The sequence below is a fragment of the Spermophilus citellus genome, assembly GCF_964194105.1.
Source record: "Spermophilus citellus genome assembly, chromosome: 5".
Classification (NCBI taxonomy): domain Eukaryota; kingdom Metazoa; phylum Chordata; class Mammalia; order Rodentia; family Sciuridae; genus Spermophilus; species Spermophilus citellus.
The window spans coordinates 163,760,041-163,780,133 of record NC_138186.1 but is presented as its reverse complement, the minus strand read 5'-3'; the positions used below and the strand labels follow the sequence as shown (position 1 = coordinate 163,780,133).

The 20,093-nt window shown below is 49.5% G+C and overlaps 1 protein-coding gene across 1 annotated transcript in view; it reads left to right on the top strand.

The window, feature by feature from the left end:
• Window positions 1-20,093, top strand: part of LOC308649644 (uncharacterized protein) — a 180,712-nt gene that overhangs the window by 113,705 nt on the left and 46,914 nt on the right. The window contains exons 4-5 of the mRNA XM_081295370.1: window positions 7,877-9,918; window positions 11,408-11,573. Coding sequence (XP_081151496.1) covers window positions 7,877-8,089 — 213 coding nt within the window. The 3' untranslated portion in view covers window positions 8,090-9,918; window positions 11,408-11,573. The remainder of the gene's footprint in view (window positions 1-7,876; window positions 9,919-11,407; window positions 11,574-20,093) is intronic.

The following is a 20,093-nucleotide window of genomic DNA, read 5'->3' as shown; positions in this document are numbered from 1 at the left end:
TGTTCATAAAACTCTTGTGACCAACTATTCCTGCCTCTGTGGATCGCTAACTCAATTCTTCTTCTATTCTGGTTTTAGCCTCTCACTTTGGTGGTTGAGAAAGAGCTGGAATGAAGTCATCCCTCTTCTGGTTTTGTCTTCATCCCACAGTTTGCAAAGCTGCAGAGAGCATCTTTGACAATGCCTTGTGTTCTACAGCATGCATGGTAACTCGGGTGTGGTGTAGGCAGCGGGGAGCCTGTATTTCCGGCAAGGCTTGCCTAGGTTTGCAGCACTACCAAACTGGATACAGATAAACGGAGGGTTACAAAGTCAGTATTCCCTGGGAACAGAGAGTATGAGCCTCAGCCTCCCCAGGCAAACCATCAGCAGAGCTAACGAGGACTCACTGCTGTTCTGGTCTCTCTCTGGGAGCTTCCCCAAAGCATCAGTATCAGGGCACAGCTGCATGAAGATTCGGTGTGTTGATGAAGCTGGGTTTCATTTTTCATGTTGACTTGTTATACTCAAGTGACAGAAACTTCTATTACCTTTGTTGTTTTAACTATAAAATGAGTACCATGTCAGTTGACTTTTCTTTTTCTTTTTGTTCTTGGAATGGAACCCAGGGTTTCTTTACTACTGAGCTACATCTCCAGCCCTTTTTATTTTTTATTTTGAAACAGGGTTTTACTAAGTTGCTGAGGCTGGCCTCAAACTTGCAAGCCTCTTGCCTCTGCCTCCCTGAGCTGCTGGGATTTGTGCCACTACACCCATTGAATTTCTACTTTCTTTACCACAACAATACTCATCACCTTATTTCATCTTTTTAAGAAACCTCTATGGAAATAACAATAAAATATCTTTAGCAATTATTCGATTGATCACTTCCTATATGCCATCACTATCCTGGGTACTTTACATAAGTGTCTCCATTAGTTCATACAAATCCATATAGGATAGGTACTCCTGTCAACCAATTTCCAGAGGAGAAGACTAAATCTACTGAAATGTTAAAATAATTTGTTCTTGTTTATATATTACAGAAAATGGTAGATTCAGGATTTGAGCCAAATATAAGACTCCGAAATCTAATTTTTTATTTTTATTTTTTGCGGGGCTGGGGATTGAACCCAGGGCCTCACGCATACTAAGGGGGTGTTGTACCATTGAGCCACACCCTGGGCCCAACATAACCACCCTGCCTCTTAGAAAAAGAAGAGAAAGATGGAAAAGGGTACTCGATGCTGCTCCTTTTACTTCTTAAAGGGAACAGGTGTCACCTTGGCCTCCTGCTTTCAGTCCTCCGTGGTTCGCAGGAGGCTGTGAGGGAGGGTTTGAGCACAGAGCTCCCTTGGGGCAGCTGGATTGGCTGCTTTCCTGCTCTGCACCCGGCTTTCTCCCCGGGGCAGGTGCTTCTTGCCAACTCCAGTCTTAAATCGCAGCGCTCCGGAGGGGATTAGCACCGTGGAATCAGTGTACGGAGCAAACCTGAGTGTCACAAAGCAAATCTTTCACATTTCATGTTAAATCAGATCCTAAAACAAGTGTGAAGAATTGGGATTAAGTGAGAAACGTACATTTCAGGAGCTGAAATGGGTTTTGATCAGGGGGAAACCCTGCCCTGTCCCCTCTCTTCCTGGGGAGTCTGGATGCTGTTCCAGGGGCCAGATGTCACCAGGTGCACTGAAGAGCAAGAGAGGCTGAGGTGAGGCAGGGCCGGCTGGGTGGACACATGTGTGACAGGTGTCACACCAGCTTTTAGACCTAGGAGATGAAAGTGGGGCTTGGCGTTCAAGAAAAGGTATTTAAAATTAAATTAAAAGGACACTAGCGGAGGAATGGCCGCCGCTGGAGAGCCGCAGCATCTCCACCGCCAGGTCGGCAGCCTTGCGGGGGTCAGGCTGCGGGGCAGCCCTGGGCCTTTCCTAGACGCCGCCTTTACCCAGCAGCCGCAGCCGAGGGAGGAGCGCGGGAGCACCACGCTGCCTGCTAATCTGGGGCTTGTGGCCTGGGTGTTGTGAGTGCGTGTGTGCATGGGGACGTCCGGGCTGCATGTCATCCTTGAGCAGAGGTAGGACCCTAGCATGTCCTGGCAGAACCCCCCATCTCCTTGTTCCGCGAGCGTCCGGCTGTGATTGGAGTGTCTGGAGCCGTGGGATTGGAGGCAGGCAGGGGCTCTGGACGCCCAGGAGACCAGGGAGAGGCCCAAAGTCAGGGCCTGGGAGGGAGGACATCTGACACCCAGTGAGCCCAGCGCTGCCCGGAGGGTGGCTGGTGGCAGCTGAGGCCGACCTTGCCAGAAGATCCTCAGGCTCCTTCTGTGCTAAAAGGAGGCGACTTATTTTTAGTTCCTCCCGCCTCCTATTGCTTAAGTGTTGGCTTGTTTAACTGAGACTATGCGTTTAAAGTTCTCTAGATTCCTTTATGTTGTAGTTCTGCAGCTGACACTGTCACGCTGACTTTGTGAAAAGAGTTTTTTAAAAAAATAAAATCAAGTTTTCTGTTTGAGGTTTCCACAAATAATTAGGATAACACCATGATTGACGCCTGATGCAGTATTAATCACCCTAAGGACACCAGGGTTCCCCTTCCTTGCTGCTCACTGTCGTCTGAATGGCAGGGTGGGGGCCTCCCAGGAGATGGGGCTCTCTGGGGCTTGGATGCCAGCGTCAGTTACCCAACCTCTCTCCAGGAGGATTTGGAAGACCATGTGGCTCTGAGAGGTGCCCTTCTGCTTATACTCAGGCCATGTCCGTTAGCCTATAGGACAGGACAGGGCTGTCCCCCTTGTCTCGCCCTGGGTCCCTGCCCCACCTCCTATCGACCACTTGCTTTTCATCTGCAGGACTTCAGTACTGGCTGTAGTGTCTGCTCAGGCTGCCAGAACAAAGTTCCATAGATTCAGGGGCTCCACAGAGACTTCTTGCTGTTCTGAGGTCTCAGAGTTGGAGATGGAGAAATCGGCAGGTTGGTTTCCCTGAAGCCTCTCCCCTGGGCTGGGGACGCCAAGTCTCGCCTTCTCCTTGTTTCTCCTGGGGGCCTTGTGCAGTCAGCCTCTGCGTGTCCTAGAAGTTCAACAGTTGTTGGAATAGAATCCCCCAGGTGACCTTAGCTTGACTAATTTTCTCTTTGAAGACCCTGTCTCCCAGTACAGTCACATTCCAAAGCACTGGGGTTAGGACTTAACATACCCAGACAGGCACGTGAACAGCCTTACCTTGCTGGACCAGCCTCCAAGCCACATCTTCTCATCGCCCCCCTGACCACCTGCTCCTTTCACCTTCACTACCAATGCCAACCCCAACCTCTTAGGCACCATCCCTCTCCCTTCCGAGGACTCCCAGAAAGGGGATCTTGGTGACCCGACATTCCAGCTGAGATGGTAATTCTTCAATACCCTGTTAGAAGCCCCTGCCTCCTTTGTGCCCTTATTGAGGCTGCACAGAGCTGGATCTGGTGCGGGGACATGCCACAGTGTGCTGGAAGGGAGCTGGGGGCTGCAGGAGGTCCTCACTCTTCCGAGTTCAGTGCTTGGGGGCCACCCCCTCCCCACCCTTGGGGTGCATCATGCTCAAACCTCATTTTTTTAAATCTAAAATATATTTTAGTTGTTGATGGACCTTTATTTTATTTATTTGTATGTGGTGCTGTGAATCGAACCCAGTGCCTCGTGCACTCTAGGCAAGTGAGCTACCACTGAGCCACACCCCAACCTCAAACCTCATTTTTGAAGTAAGGTTTCCATTTCCTCTCTGCTCCCAATTCTGCTGAGCAAACTGGACCCTTAAGAATAAAGGGAGGGCCAGGATTGTGGCTCAGGGGAACAGTGCTTGCCTGGCACACGTGAGGCCTGGATTGGATCCTCAGCACCACATAAAAATAAATAAATAGAATAAAAAAAGAAAAAAGGGAAACACAGGTTGTGCTTTCTGGGGTGTCTGTGCCTCGTGTGTGAAGATGTGTCTGGGAAGAAGGTGGCTAGTGTGGTGGCTGTGGAGCCTGGTGGACGTGGACTGAGGACCCCCAAACCTGGACCTTGGTGTGGTAACCAATGTGGAGCTCTCGGGGCACAGAAGTTTCTTCTTTGCTCTTCTGACCACTGCCAGGTGAAAGTGATTTGCCAATCTAAGGCCCGTGGCGCTCACAGGTGGTCCGCAGACTAGGAGCAGGAGACCCCGTGGAATCGGTTAGAAGCCCACCTTGTCTGCAGAGTCAGGAACTCTGTGTGGACCAGCAATCTAAGTGCCTAACGAGCCCTCCAGGTGTGCTGCGAGGCCTGGAGTTACAGAAGGCACCATTGCTCTGCTGTCCAGAGGCAGGCTGGGTGGATGTGGAGAAGAGTGACGCTGAGATTACTATGATCTAGCCACTGTCTGAAATGCAAACATTTCATCAGGTTATTCCACTCAGAAAATGTTTTTAATAATTGCTGTATTTACATTTATATCATACTTTTAGGCTATGGTGTTTGGTCCTATCTGAGTCATTTATTTGTTCACAAAAATGTATTGCAGACCTACTATGAACCAGCAATTTGCTAGCTCTTGAATTCAATGATTAGGAAAACCAGGGAAGTATGTTCTTTTGAGTGTGTTTGTGTAGTGGCCAGAGGAGGGATGGATGTTAACTAAGCAAAAGAAATTGTATTTGTGTTTAAGCCTTTATGTGAGGTAGAAATAGCAATTGAACAACCAAGAAAATAATTATAAAATTACAAATTTTATATCATGCTGAAGGGGAGGCATGAGGTTGGTTGACTAAGGGTCAGGGAACCTTTCCTTAAAGAAATAACTTTCAAGGTGAGGTCCAAAGTGGTTGTTAACAACACAACAGAGGTGGAGGTGGGGAGATAAGGAAAGGAACATGGGCCTGTTGTGAGGATGCAAAGATACTGTCAGGAAATGAAAGTAGGGATTTGGAACCATACTGTGGGTTTTAGGTTTTAAGAGTAATGGGAAGCCCCATGTATTAGTTTGCATTCACTGGGTAATGCTGTGTAACAAGCATCCAAAAAAAAAAAAATCTCAGTGGTTCCCAGTTACAAATGTTTTTTTTCTGACTCATGTTACATCTTGACTCTGGGCCAGTCACAGGTGTGCTCCATGGGCCGTCTTCACCCTAAGACCTGGCTGAAGCAGCATCTGCAATCTGGGTCATGTTTTTCTCACAGCAGAGGCAAATGAGCCACCACAGAACCCTGAGATGCCCCAGGCATAGACCCCTCTGATCACATTCTACTGGGCAAAGTGTCACCAGGCTGAGTCTCAGGGAAGGGTGGGAAGGTGGGGGCTGGAGGTGGGCAGTTAGGGGCAGACATCGTTCAGGGTTAGGGTCCTGGAAGAGTGTGCCTGGGGCTAGTGGCAACACAAGAGATCTGTTTTGAAAAATAAAGCAACTGGATAAAGTGGGCCCCCGAGGAGAAGGTGAGGTGAGGCCGGGCTTCATGTCCTATTCCAGGGTGAGATGATGAGCACCAGGGTCAAAGAGACAGGGCTGGAGATGGAAAAATGAGATTGGAGAAAAATTTTGAAGTAAAATTAAATAACCTTGATATTAATATGGGCTTGGTTTGAGTACGTTCATTCTGAGATGCCCTGAAACCTTCCGTGTGGTGTGTCATATCGACTAGAGTAGGGTACAGATTCCTCAGAGTCCCCCCTCCCCGTTTCTTTTGGAATGTGACCTGAAAGTTGTCTGGAGAGTAGCTTTCCTAATGGAAATAACCTTTGTGTCTTTATTTCCTTGATTTCAGAGTCTGTAGATATTAAAGTGTTGTTCATAGGTGGCAACTCTTCCCCATTTTTTGTCTCAGGTTATTCAGAAGAAGAAGAGCATTCCTCCTGTCCTTCCCACCTACTGGTAGAGTGTCCCCCTTCACCAGGGCCTGTGCCTCCTTCCCCTCGTGGCGGGTGGGAGCTGAGGGAGTCCCTTTCCCGCCTGCCCAGCACAAGGTGCCAGCATCTTCCTCTCAGAAAATTGACAAATCCGGTCCCAGAGGGTGAGCAGCTGAAACCACCCAGGGCTCTTGGACCTCGGAGGGGGATTTTCATCCTAAACCAGCCCTCCTCTGAGTTCAAGAGCTGTCATATTTGGAATGCAGAGCGGGTGGAGCCAGGCTCTCCTGTTCCCCTCGGTGTCCCCAGACTCAGGAGTTTCCAGAAAGCATGCCGCGAGATCCCAATGCACCTTTGGGCTGGACTCTTGGTGACAGCCTCCTTCCGTTTGTGACTGAAGTTGCAGGGACAGGAGCACACATCCGCTGAAGGGGTCTGGTGTGGACACACTTTACGCTTTTCCTTCCTTCCATCCTGCGATTACGCCTCCATTTCTTGCCCTCTTCAAAACTCCCCAGAAGTTCTGTGTAAGGACAAGTCACCAATATCACACAAGTGTGTACTGGGTCCTCTGCATCTTGCTGCTCCTCAAAGCCCCTACCTTGATGGTGCAAAGAAGGGGCGCAGGGGCTGCTCATTAGAACCAGTGACCTCTGCCTTGGCTGGGAGGGGGAGTGGTCCCCTCCAAGGGCAGCTTCCGCCTGCTGGGGCTGGTGCGGGGAAGAGTTGAACCTGAGCTGGCTGAGATCATGGGCTGGAGTCCCGGCTGGGTTGATCAGCTGTGGATCGCTGAGCTACTTATGTGATATTCAGACCTTCATTTCCTCATGGAGCATGAATAGGAATGGAGGGGTGTAATGTGCACAAAGCACACCGATAACTAACGATGTCACCTCATGGAAACACGGTAAAACCTACCACGGGTTTGTTTGTAAACGGGGTAGAGAAGAGAAGTGGTTCACGTGTAAAATCAATCCTGAATTGCCTCAGGATGTGGCTCATTATGGGCGGGGGACTTCATTCTGCCAATTATTGTACCAGGAAACTTCACCTGGATAAGGACCTCCAGCCACTGTGCCCTTGAGGGCTCTGTCCTTCCCTGTGGCTCAGTCAGGCCTGGCCACAGTGGGGTTTCTAAAGGGCCTCAGAGTATTGAGTGGCTTGTCCTGGAGGCTCCAGCTGGGTGGGCTGGAATCTTATTTACTGTTGAACTTTTGTTAACCCCCTGCATTGAGGGGCTCTGCGGGCGCCACGGACTTATCTCTGCAGCCAGTTGCTTCTTCCTAGTTGAGTTTGAAGCATGGGGTCGCCCTTGGGTTTTCGATGTGGGTGGGAGGCTCTTCCTGAGAAGGGAGCACCTCCCCATGTCCGTGTGCAGAAGAGTGATGACGGAAGCCAGCCACCTGCCTGTGGAAAAATCCCAGGAGGAGGCCTGGCAGGGGCGCAGGACTGAGCAGAGGACCTGGATGTGAGTCTGAGGTCCGCCGCAGCTCGGTACAGATGCGGGTAGGTGAACCTGGGGCTCTTATTCCCCCACTGAAAGGTGACCGGAGCCACTCTCCACCTTGCTTGCGGCTTTCCAGAAGGGTCTACCCCAGGAGAGTATCCAGTATAAGAAGGAGAGTGCCAGAATGTTACTCAGCCACAAAGGAATGGAGTGCCCACACCTCACGATAGGCATCCACGGCAGCACCTCGAGGAGGCAGGGTGGACGCACGCCAGGCACAGAAGGGCAGTGCTGTGGGACTCCTCCTAGCCGAGGTTCCTGCGGCAGGCACACCAGACCAAGAGGAGCACAGAGGCTGCCAGGAGCTGGCGAGGTGGCAACGAGCAGCCGGAGTTTGCTGGTGGAGTTTGGTTTAGGATGATAACAGTTTGGGAGAGAGATGGAGGTGGTGGTAGCAGTAACGGGCATGGATTTGACGCCATGGAATCATCCCCCAAAGCGGCTAGAGTGGTAGATTTTATGTGTACTTCACTACAATAAGAAATAAAAAAATTTAGATGTAATCACGGAACAAACAGGTTATAGAATAATTGTCTTTTCTTTCTTTTCGCAGCTCAGGAAGGAGCACCTGGCTGCAGAGATTACTCAACACGCCCGCAGAGCCCCTCAATGCAGTGGACTGGAGGACACGGACAGGGACCTGGGCTGTTATGTCCGGGCCGTGGGAGGCGTCCGGCCTGGACAGTGTGCCCTGAGGGGACCCCGGATGGGAGTCAGGCACTGGCCTGGCTCAGGCCTGGCTCCGGCTCTTCAGTGGTCAGCGTGAGCCCTGCCATCCTCCTCTCTTTGTCTGTGGATGTGGGGTGATTGCAGTCGGCCTCAATGCCCCCTTAGCTCTTCAATTCTCAAATTCCATTTAACCTTTTGATTCAGTTCCATCCTTTTAAATGCTGTCACCTTTGCTTACTTTTATAAACACGAGAGAAAATCATATTTGTTTACTAACTTAAATTTAAACAATGAATAACAAGAAAAATGTAAAAGAGAATCCATCACCTCTGAGCCTACAGGTTGCGAGAAACCCCCTGGCTCCCCCTGAGCGCCCCAGGCCGGCCAGCAGCCTGGGCTCCCGGAGGCTCTGGCCCTGGAGGGGGCGGGCAATGCTGCTCTGCCGCGCCCTCTGGTGGCCGCTTTCTGTCATGGTCACCAACCGCAGGGTTGTGCCTTGGGCTGCCAGGCTAAAGATTTAATTTACTCCGACAAATATTCCATCTGGTGCTTCGGGTAGAGACACAGAAAATGCCATCTCTCTTTTCTGGAAGTCTCTCTCTTAGTGGCCAGTGATGAAGATGCCAGAAAAAAGTAGCCCATTCATTATATTTATGTTGTGTGAGATGGTACCTCAGAGGGTGAAGTCAATGAGAAGAATAAGTAATTGAAACAAGCATTTTTGTTCCCTTGGCAGAAATTCAGTCATTAGCAATATACCTATTTTACAAAGGGAGATTAGATAAATTAGAGATTAAAGAAAGTGGAACAGATGTTTTTCCTCTGATAAGCATCATTCTATCAAAAAAGCAAAGAAACAACAACAAAAAAGCAAACCTCCGGAGACTTGGACTTGGTGCAGAAAATGTGGAGGCAGAAATCCTAGGTTGGGGGAGACGTGGCCTGCACAGGGTCACACCTGGACGGTGTGGACGCTCTCATCGTGCCATGACTCAGTGCAGTCCTTCCATGTTGTGAGGGTGCCAGGCGCCCATGAGTTTTGTGGGCTCTGCGCCAGGTGCCTCGTGGACCTTGTCTTTACCCTCGAAGTAGCAGCCATTGAAGGGCGGCCATGTTGTCTTCATTGCACGGAGAGCAAGGAGGTGGGGGCTCTGGGCGGGTGATTTGATTCAGATCAGGCCCAGCACAGTCATGGTTCTCAACTAGGGCAGCAGCAGCACTGGAAGCAAATTCTGGGCCCCGGACCTCGTGAATTGAGAAACTTGGTTGTGGGGGCAGCCCTTGGGTGGCTATGAGGCTGCTCAGGTTTGAGGACCTCAGAGGGCCTTGGAATCCTCTGGAAACTGAAACAATGAAATCACAGGTGCTGGGACCCCAGGTCCCTGGGAAGTGGATCTAATTCACAGTGCAGCCAGCTTCAGAACCACTAAGTAGAGAGGCCAGGTGGGGCTTGAACTTGCCTCTGTCTTGCTCATCCGTAGACCTCGCTGCCTGGCAGATTCTGTAGTGTGCAGCCTGCTTCTCTGTGGGGAGAAGGTGGAAGCCGTGCACCTGATCACCCGCAGAGCAGAAGTGGCTAGTGGCCCAGAAGCAAGGCCCACACGGACCTGGCCTTGTGCCCTCCCGAAAGCCAGTTGGCTCCAGAGTGGGCCTGCCGTCCAGTGCTGTGGCTTCCCGGGAGTTGGCTGCCAGTCTTCGGGGAGATTTATTTTCCTCTGAGAGAGAGCCACAGGGAGCCATCATGGACTGAACTGATGACCCTCTGGTCTTCCTCTGAGCTTGGCTGTGTCTGGGAGTGAGGCCTGCACTCTGCACCTGTGAGAGCCACGTGAGCCTGGCAGAAGGTAAGATGGCAAGAGCTGGTTCCTGATGGAGCTGCTGAGGGCACAGAGGTCACTCTACCAGCGGAAAACTTTCCCTCTCCAGGTAGAGACCCAAACACAGCCTTCCCCATAGCACCTACTTTCAGGATCGCCGGGTCCCGTTCTGCGCTTCTGTGTGGGCTCCCTATCTGGAGGACTCTGGCTTGGTGAGCAGCCCTCCATCGTCTCGCCTGTTTTTCTCTCTCGCTACTTACCGTGGTCTGTTTCGCAGGGTGGGCATTTCAGCACGAATCTTATCTTTTTCTGTCAAGTTCATGATTGAATTTGCCATGTGGCCTGTCACCAGGTCTGGGGGGAGGCTGGGGCATGGTCAGCCCTCAGAAATTAGTTCCTGTGTCATGAACAGATGATCCGTGATGGATCTGCCGGAACCCGGGGAGGGGTCAGAAGAGCGTCAAGAGACAGGTGAGGGGACTGAGGCCCCAGGAGAGTGACTCCAGGGTCAGGCAGGTGCAGGTTTCCCCTGCTAACTCTGTTACTCCATGATTAGGGCCTGGCTTTTCTGGGAAGAGGAAGAGCTGCCTTAATTCTGTGTGTCTCTAACTGTTGACTCAGGAGGCCTACCCGTGGTGCCTGTTCCTTCTTACAGAGGTCTTCTCGGGGGCTTCCACAGGAGGGAAGTTCCGTTTCTGTCTACAACTAGAGCTTTATGACGGGATCTACCTAGATGGTAAGCATCACGGAGAGAACTCTTCATCATACAGCAGTGATGATGTTCAGTTTGCTCAGCCTCTCGTTTTTGATTTGATGGATGTTCATTGAGCATCTGCTGCGTGAGTACTGGGCGCGCAGTTCAGTGAGTTCACGGGACATTCAAGTACACTCCGCAGGGAGAACCCGTTGCTGTGGGAGCACGGAGGAGAGCTCCCACCCAGCGATGGGGAGGGTAGGCGGGGAGGGTGCTGGGAGGTACAGGAGAGTGTCTCAGGTGAACAGGAGGAAGGGGACCATTCAGTGGGGTGTGGTCGGTTCTGTGGTCAGTTCTCAGGTCGCGCAGACATCACCATGTCCATCTCCAGCAGTTGCTCTCATCCCCAGGAGAACTCTGACCTCTGTAAATGACACTTGACAGTCCCTGGTACCCGGCCCCTGGCAACCCCTGTTCTGCTTTCTGTCTCTAAGGCTGTGTCTGCTCTAGGTACTGCGTGGAAGTGCGATGATGTATTTGTCCTGTGCTTGAAGTTTTCTCTGAGGATGATGCTTCCAGTGTCAGCCTTGCCTGGCGTGTGTCGGTGCCGCATCCTTTCCAGGGCTGCATAATATTCCATGCATGTGCATATCCACCTGGCTGTTCCCAGTGCGGGGCTGTTGTGGACCATGCTTCTGTGCACATGGGTATATGGACATCTGTTTGAGTTCCTGTGTTCCTTGGTTTTAGGTATGTAAAAAAGTATCTATGAGTCCCAAATTAGGAAAGCCCAGCCTTGCAGACATATGACGTCATTGAAAGGCGGGTTACCTGCTCAGGTGGGGACTGCAGGAGCCAGCAGATTGGAGAGTGTGCAACAGGTGCTTTTTCCTTCAATTTACAGTGTTCTGTGCGGCCGGGTGAGTTCACCATGGTGTCCGGTTGTCTTAGCCGCAGCTTCATTGGGAATCACTGCGTTTGGAAAGACTTGATGAGGAGTGCAGAGCTGGGGACCCACCTGGGGCCTGGCTGGCCATCCAGGAGGAACTCAGTGACAGATGGAGCTGAGGGTGAGGGACTGGACCCAAGAGGGGTCGGGGGACTGCAGTGAGCCCAGGAGGCCCTTCTCGTGCTGAGCCTGGTGGACAGGGAACCTTGGTGTCCCCGTGGCAGGGGATCCGTCCACCTCCCTGCCCCAGGTTGAGGCCACTCAGTGGGGCCGCCTCTGTGGCCAACTCTGATTAGTTCTTGCATGCAGCTCAAACCCTTTGTGTGCTTACAAGGTGCTTGACAGATACACGCATCCGGCAAACTAACCCATTCTTGTTTTTCTTTGAATCTTCTGCCTGGAGAAGTGGAGGAGACAGTCGAGTGTGTGGGTGCACAGAAGGAACTTCCCTCAGGAGTAGAGAGCCTTCTGTTGAGGATGCTCTCACTCACTCCACAGGGAGAAGGGACATTCCTCTAGTCATTACAGACGCGGTGGAGAGAGCAGCCCTGATTTTCAGTGGTAACAACTTGCCTGGATGATGTGGGGACAGCAGGCACTCCAGCTGAGGTTCCTCTTTTGTTCCAAGAGTTGTGTAGACCTGATGACACACCTGAAAACGACCAGGTGAGCTGGCCATGGGGTGCATGCCTAGGATCCCAGCAACTTGGGAGGCTGGGGCAGGAGGATGGCAAGTTCAAGGCCAGCTTCAGCAAAGTAATGAGGCCCTAAGCAACTTAGTGAGAACCTGCCCCCCCCCCCCCGCCAAAATAAAGGGAGGACTGAGGATATGACTCAGTGGTAAAGTGTCCCTAGGTTAAGTCCCCACCACTAATCAACCAATCAGTCAATCAATCGCATGACTGTAGAAGTAGTTCAGGATCAGTTCCCCATGGGACTCCGTGTTTCTTTGTCCCAGAGTCATACTTAACATGCCACACTATTTTCTCTTGTGGGAAGGGGCCTCCACCAGCAGCGGGGAGGCAGGCCCTGCAGCCTGAGCTGTGAGAACTGGTCCGTCCCTGTCTGCGAGATGGGTGTGGTGGAGCCGCACACCTCCCTCATTGGTCTCAGTCAGATCATGTTGGAGGAAGAGCTTTGCAAACATCAAGAGCCATTAGGCAACATCCTAAATCAGGAATCCGTGGCGGGCTGTGGAAAATCAGAAAACCCGGACTCAGATGACGGGGTGTCCCTGGAGGGGTGGTGTGGTGTGGTGTTTCCCAGCAGCGCCCTGGGTCCCGCGGCCCTCCTGGTGTGAGGAGCTGGAGCTGCTGCTAATGGTGTTTGTTTTAGAGTCTACACACCCCCTACTTCATCATGCCACAAAGAGAGGCATTTAGGTTGGACCATTCCACAAATATTTATGGAGCACCTCCTAGGAGTCCAGCATTGTTCTGCTTTCTGCCAACACCAGGAGAACAAATAGATATTGTTCCTGCTCAGATGGAGCCTATAGTGAGGGAGAGAGAGACATAAAAAAGCAACAGCAACAGCAAATAACCCCACACTAATAAATATGTGACTCAGAGCTGTGACAAACGCTATGCGGGCTCACCGAGTGTGGAGCCTTCCTCGCAGCACGGCTGCCAGCCAAGCAGCCGCCTGTGGCCTCTCGGAGGCAGCGGCCTGGGGCTGAGGCCTGACCTTGAAGGGGAGTCAGAAGCTTCTGGCAAAAAGGAGGGCGTGGTTTCAGGGCAGAGGGTCGTCCAGGAAGGACTGGGCCGCGTTGCCCAGGCCTCGCAGGCAGGCCTCGGGTTTGGGTTTCATCTGCCTGAGGGGGAGGGGGGAACCTGGAGGGCTAGAAGGCGGGGTGGTGACGGTCCCCTGCGGGGAAGGGCCCCCTGTGGGGAAGGGCCAGCCTGGATGTTGAGCCAGGACAGACCAGACTGGCCAAGGCCCGCGTGGGAACCAGTCAGGAGGCCGTCACCAGGTGGGAGGTGGCTGTGGGTGGAGCCCTCGCAGGAGGTGGGACCGGGAAGACAAGGACAAACACCTGTTTCCCTCTACAGGTTAGAAAACTTCCTGTTCCAGCTTGCCAGGTTGAGGGACGCTGGTGTCACAGGTTGGATGCGAGTGCTTATTATCACTCCCAGTGAATGATGAATGTATTCAGGCTCTTACTGTTTTAAAAACTTTCATTAATCGTTTTGAAAAACAAATGCTCCTTTTCTCATGAGAAGAATCAACTGTGTAACATGTTAGTTTTTGAGTTTTTAATTATATCTATTGGTGGCACCAGTGACACGAGTGTCACCTCTCTCACTGGCCTGACGTCTGGATGATAGATAAGGAAGGACACTGTTAAATTCCAAAGCAGTTGGTGATCACAAGGAAAAGAAAGTGGGCAGTCATGCCCAGTCTGGGGCACAACAGGCAGGCTTCCTGGATGCCCTCCACCCGGGCAGAACCTCTTAAAACAGAACAATGTGACAGCTTAGGATTTAGGTTGAGGCTGAGTGGAGTGCTGAGGTGCTGAGTATGGGAACCAGCACTTGGTCTAAGTGTCAGTACCTCGATTGTGCTGTTCTGGGATAGATGTTAGGATGAACCCTGGTCTATGAGTGAGGATTTGGGATCATGAGAAATTGAGGGGTTTGCGTAAGTTGTACAGTAGAGCTGGGAGGTTTTTTTGTGGGGGTGGGCAGGTGGTACTGGGGATTGAACTCAGGCACTTGACCACTGAGCCACGACCCCAGCCCTATTTTGTATTTTATTTAGAGATAGGCTCTCACTGAGTTGCTTACCTTTTGCTGAGGCTGGCTTTGAACTTGTGATCCTCCTGCCTCAGCCTCCCGAGCCGCTGGGATTACAGGCATGTGCCACAGTGAACTGGGATTACAGGCTGTGAACCTCAAAGCCTGGCTGAGCTGGGAGTTTTGTTCTTCCCCAAACTTTGCCTTTAATATCATTTATGCAACTGCTGCAGGACGCTTGCCCAGGCCCACCCAGTCACATTTACGAGGCACAGTGGCTGACCAAACTTCGGAATAAAGCCAGAGTTTTTACTTAGCCTGGGGCAGCACTACAGGCTGGGTATCCAGGCTTCAAGAATCATCAGGGGAATGTGAGATCTTTATGTGAAAATGCCACCCACGGCCAGGCACACCACAGAGCCTGGTGCATCAAAATCTCCTGCCAGGTGGGGACTTTTAGTTTGGAAAATACCCCTGAGTCACTTTGATATGTACCCCTCTTCCAACTGACAATACAGAGCCGATGATTTTGCTTCCCAGGTTTTCCCAGGGTCAATTGCAGAGAAAAGATTACGTGGAAAATTCCAGAAATTTGGCTGAGGGGATAGTTCAGTGGTAGCATATAATTGTCTGCCATGTGTGAGGCCCTGCTCCATCCTCAGCATTGCAAAAAGGAAGAACGTTTTAGGTTGCACGATGACTCCTGTGATGAAATCTTGGCACCATCCCTGCCGTTCCTACCTGGACGTCGTTGTCAGATCCACTGTCACAGTAGCCAAGTGCTTGCAATCAAGTAATCCTTATTTTATGAATAATGGCCCCAAAGCTGAAGAATAGTGATGTTGGCAATTTGGATATGCCAAAAGAGAAACCCAAAGGTGCTTTCTTTAAAAACTGGAAAAAGTGAAAAATCCTTGACTTAATCAGAAAAGGAAAAAAAACCTCATATGCTGAGGTTGCTAAGATCTATGGTCAGAAGGAAACTTCCATCCTGAAATTGTGAAAAAAGAAAAAAAAATGTAATTTTGTTGTTGCACCTCAAACTGCAAAAGTTCTGGCCACAGCAAGTGGTAAGCAATTAATTAAGATGGAGAAAGCATTGCATTGCAGGGCTCAGTACTGCTGGAGGTCTCTGGCCTCCACGGGGAGTCTCAGAACGTGTTCCCTGAGTAGGAGGAGGCACTGTGCAGCCTCTGCAGGGCCCGTGTTGGAGGAGAGATGCTCATCAAATTGGCCTTTAGTGTGGCCTTGCTCAAAGGTCAGGTTATTCCCAGCGAACCGGAAGCTCTAATCTAAGATCAAGGGAGCTTTGATTTCCCAGGTGGTGGAAGCAGATGAGCTGGTGATGGCAGCAGCAGCAGCAGCAGCCAGAGCGGGTGAGGGGGCTTCAGGGGGGCGGGGCACTCAGTTGTCTGAGCAGAATGGAGGTAATGGACAGAGAAGTTGCAGAGACCTGGGATCAAATCTCAGCTCTTCCAGCATGAACCAGGGAAAATTCTTTAACTTTAGGGTTCAGTTTTGACTTCTAAAATGGGGTATCTCTTTCATGAGGTTGAGCCTATTGGACAACTTTATGGACAGCATTCTGCCTAGCTAAGGTGACCATCTTGTCTGTTTTGCCCAGGACTTTTCTGCTTTTAAAGTCCTGTGCCCTGGGAAATTCTTTAGTCCCAGTCAGATTAGAACCGCTGATCACTCTGTGCTTGGCACAATTATAGGCTCAGGGATGAGGATGAATAACCTCCCATGGTTGCTGTCCCCAAAATCCCATCACATGGGGCTGGGGATGTGGCTCAAGTGGTAGCGTGCTTGCCTGGCATGCATGTGTGCTGGGTTTGATCCCCAGCACCACATAAAAATAAAATAAAGATGTTGTGTCCACTGAAAACTATTAAAAAAACTCTCTCTCTCTCTCTCTCTCTCTCTCTCTCTCTCTCTCTCCCCCCCCCCTCTCTCTTTAAAAAAAATCCCATCACAAGGTTGTACCTACCCCAAAAGGCACCATCCCTGGAAGGCAGAGTGAGGGAGCCTTGTGTGTCTGTCTTGTGGAGTGATGATGCTGTTGAGTCACTGTTGAGACCACAGCCATGTAAATTCCACCTCTGATCTGGACCAGGTTTTGTCTGGAGCCCTGGTGAGATATGGGCTGTATCTGCAAAATCAATGACCAGAGCTAAAGTGGGAGTAGTGAGCATGGAATGCAGAGGGGCTTGCAGCCTCTTGCAGAAGCAGACCCCCTTGGCAGGTGGACTCATAGCTAGTTGGTTCCCTCCTCCTTTCGTGGGTGGATAGAGTAAGGCACTGAGCTTCTAGAATCCAAATCCCCTCTGTAACAGGGGCTGAGGCATGTTAACAGAGCCCCTACTAGAGACTCTCAGTTCCACGCCAGGAAACACAGAGCTACCCATGAGCAATCTGTACAGAATTAAGCTCCTGAAATTGTGCTAAATTATTTGATTTAAATACCGGTCTATCTAGGAATGAGGACCTAGGCAATGTAGATTCCCATTAATAATGAATGATTTGCAGTATTCTAATCCTGTTAAGCATACAGTTCCTTTGCAAATGTATTAGTGGCAATGTGTGTTTGTGAATTAAACCCTTGGTGTATCAGGTTTATGAACCTAATTGTCTATTCAAAAGGCTATCACTTTATCACCTCATGAAAATTAAAAAGGTTCCTTTTGTTGGAGTGTTTTGTTAATCCTCCGAATGATATTTTCTCTTTCTTTCTCATTTTCTTTTTATTGAGCTTTATTATGATTCAAATACAACAGAAGCAAATCCCGCCATTACACTGAAATTGATTATTAAAATAACAGTGATAATTATACATAGGTACTAGAAAATAACACATATGGTATGCTCACAGGGAGATTAAACTCCCCTTTCCCCATTATGCTAAAAAAAATTCAAGGCACTAAAAATAGGAGAACAGTTCAATATATCTCTGATATGGGTTAAAGATTGAGTGACTGTTCTACCTCAAGGAAGCTTGAGTGATTTCCACTAAAATTATCATCTAGATCCAAAAATGACATCTAATGAGAAGATATGAACAATTCATCTGAAGATATCTTAATACTAGGCTCTAAATGGTTTGCAGGGCTTTCCTATTTAGCTTCTTTATTCATTTCTTCCAATTCTGTCTCTTTCCTTTTTGAAAGGCTAAAGTCTTTTAGGTGAAAAAATTTTGGTGCCTGTTCTCTGTTGCAAAATAGTACTCAGGGGAAAGTTTTAGCTAAATTTTGCTTGGCTGTATGTGAACACCAAAAGGATTCATCTTTTTTTTTTTTTGTAAGTTAAAAAACCCCTTTTCTGTTTAATGTGTTTAGAAAACTCAAAGGTATCTTTGTTTTTAAACTTCAACTGAGTAAAGACTTGTAACTGCTTTGTCTGAAGAAATTTTCTTTTGAAAAAGCAAAGTTTGGGAGCCCAGAAAGTGCACGCTCAGCACTGAGCCAAGCACCTCTTGCAGCTCTTCCTCTCACCTTTAGGGAATGTGGGGTGAGTGCATGGCTGAATGTTCGCAGCAGTGGGTCTGGGGACATTGAGACATTGCTCAAGCAAAGCGTTGATCCTTGAGGTGCCATTAGGAAGAGATAGTAAGTGTTCTTTTCAAAAATAATTTCAAAACTCTTTGGGAGACATCATGCCTTCCAGTTAGGCTCCAGTGAGAGTTAGAATCACAGATGGAAGCCACCTTCCAGGCCATTCTCCAGTTCAGATACAGCATATGGATGTCTTTTGGTATGACAGTTTCCCCCCACCTTTGGAAAATTGGTTTTATATATATACTTTTCCAACACCAGTTGGAGTCCAATCTGATAAATAAAGAAGTAGAGAGCTGTTGGTTTTGCCTTCAAATGTTTGTTTCCCCTTTTCTGGGGTAGCTCCAGGACTTTTCTTTAGGGAACACACTCCTCCCAGACTCTCAGTCTACATGGATGGGTTGACCAGTCTCACCTTATGGTCTAGCAGTGGACACACCTCCCCAGGTATACCCATTGGCAAATTCTGTCCATTCTGATTGTTCAGGAGGAATGACATGATCCAAATAGATCAGTGAGAGTCGAGCTGGGACTTGTGTCTTCATTTCTAGGGTGAAAGGGGAATAGAAACCTGGCTCTTGGTTGCCTCTTGCCACATGAGTGAAGAACCAGTTGGAAAATAAAGCAAACACAGAGGAAGGCAGAACCGAGGCAGGGCTGCTAGCCTTGCCTGCACTCCATCATTCCATCTTGTTTTTATTTTTAAAATATATTTTTAGTTGTCAGTGAACCTTTATTTTGTTTGTTTATATGTGGCGCTGAGAATCAAACCCAGGGCCTCACAAATGCTAAGCAAGCGCTCTATGGCTGAGCCCAGCCCCAGCCCCTTGTCTTTACTCTTTCATTTGTACATTTGGATTTCATTTGTATTCTTTTCATTTATACAAGAAAGGATTCTGTCTGATATTGTTTTCAAACTGGATAAAATACCTAAGGAAAAAACAATTGAAGTAAAGTGACAGAATGCTATTCCTGTGTGACACAGAAGTAGGCTCTGATGGCAAATGCCAAAAAGGGGAGCTATCTGTCGTGTGGCGTTCTCATTGGAGAACCCTTTGCCCTTGACAGGGACAGCAGCACTGAAAGGGCAGAGGGTGCTCTAGATGTGGAAGGACATGACTGTAAATTCTGGTGGAAGAAAGAGACTTTATATTTGCATGTAACAGGTGCTAAATCACCTTCGATCTTTATCTGAAGCTCTCATGTGTTACACAGCAGCCTCTTGGCTCCCCATCCTGTGGGGGAGTACATGTTGGTTTAGGTGTGGGGATGATGGTTGTTGGGAGGAAGCAGAAACCCCAGTCCTGGAGGGCATGTTAGCAGCAGATTGTGCATTACAGGTAGACACAACCTTGGTGGCTTAAAATCCCCTTCATTTACTATCTCACAGTTTCCATGGGTCAGGAGCTGGGATTTCAAGGATATGATTAAGCTCTGGGACAGACTGAGGTAGAGGTCCTCTTTCCAGCTCATTGGTGGTTGGCAGAATTAAGTCACTTGAGATTGTGGGACTGAGATCCCTTCTCCTTGGTGACTTTGATCCTCGTCCCTTCACAACATGGCAGCCTACTTATCCCAGGCCAGTGTGCTAGTTTCTTATTACTGTTGTAACAAATTGCCACGGTTTAGGGGTTTAAAATACCACTGACCTATTTCAGACTTGTGTGTCAGAAGTTTGGGCACAGCATGGCTCAGCTGGTTTTGCTGCTCTGAGTCCCACAAGGAGTCGGCCAGAATGGGATCCTTTCTGGACTTCTGGGATGTAGGTACTTCTTCCTCACCCAGGTTCTTGGCAGGACTCTGGTCCTTACAGCTGTGTAGGGGTGGGGACTGCGTTTCCTTGTTGACTGTCAGTCAGAGGCTTCCCTTGGCTCCTAGGGAGCTTCCTTTGGGCATTTCTTTGGTCCTTGCCCATGGGCCCATGTCTCAGAACCAGCATGTTGAATCCTGCTCAAACGGGAATCTCCATGACCCTCCCTGTCTGCATCTCGGCTGCTTCTCTTCTGCAATTTCTCTGACTCCAGCCAGCAGAAGTTGTCTGCTTTTAAGGCATTTATGTGATTCAGTTGGGTCCTCTTGGATAGTCTGGATAAGCTTTCTATGTGGGGGTGAATGTATCTTTAATTATATCTGTGAATTTTCTTTTTTTTTTTTTCCATGTAACATAACATCACAGGTTCCTGGATTTAGTGTGTGGAATTTCTGTGGGCTAGGGACCATTATTGTATCTACCACAGCCAGTAAAAGGCTCTCGCTCCAGTCTGCTAAAGTGGAGTCCTACAGAAGGTGACACAGTCTCAGGAAGGGCTGTCCAACACCTCTGCCATCTTCTACAGGCTAGATGTGAGTCCCAGG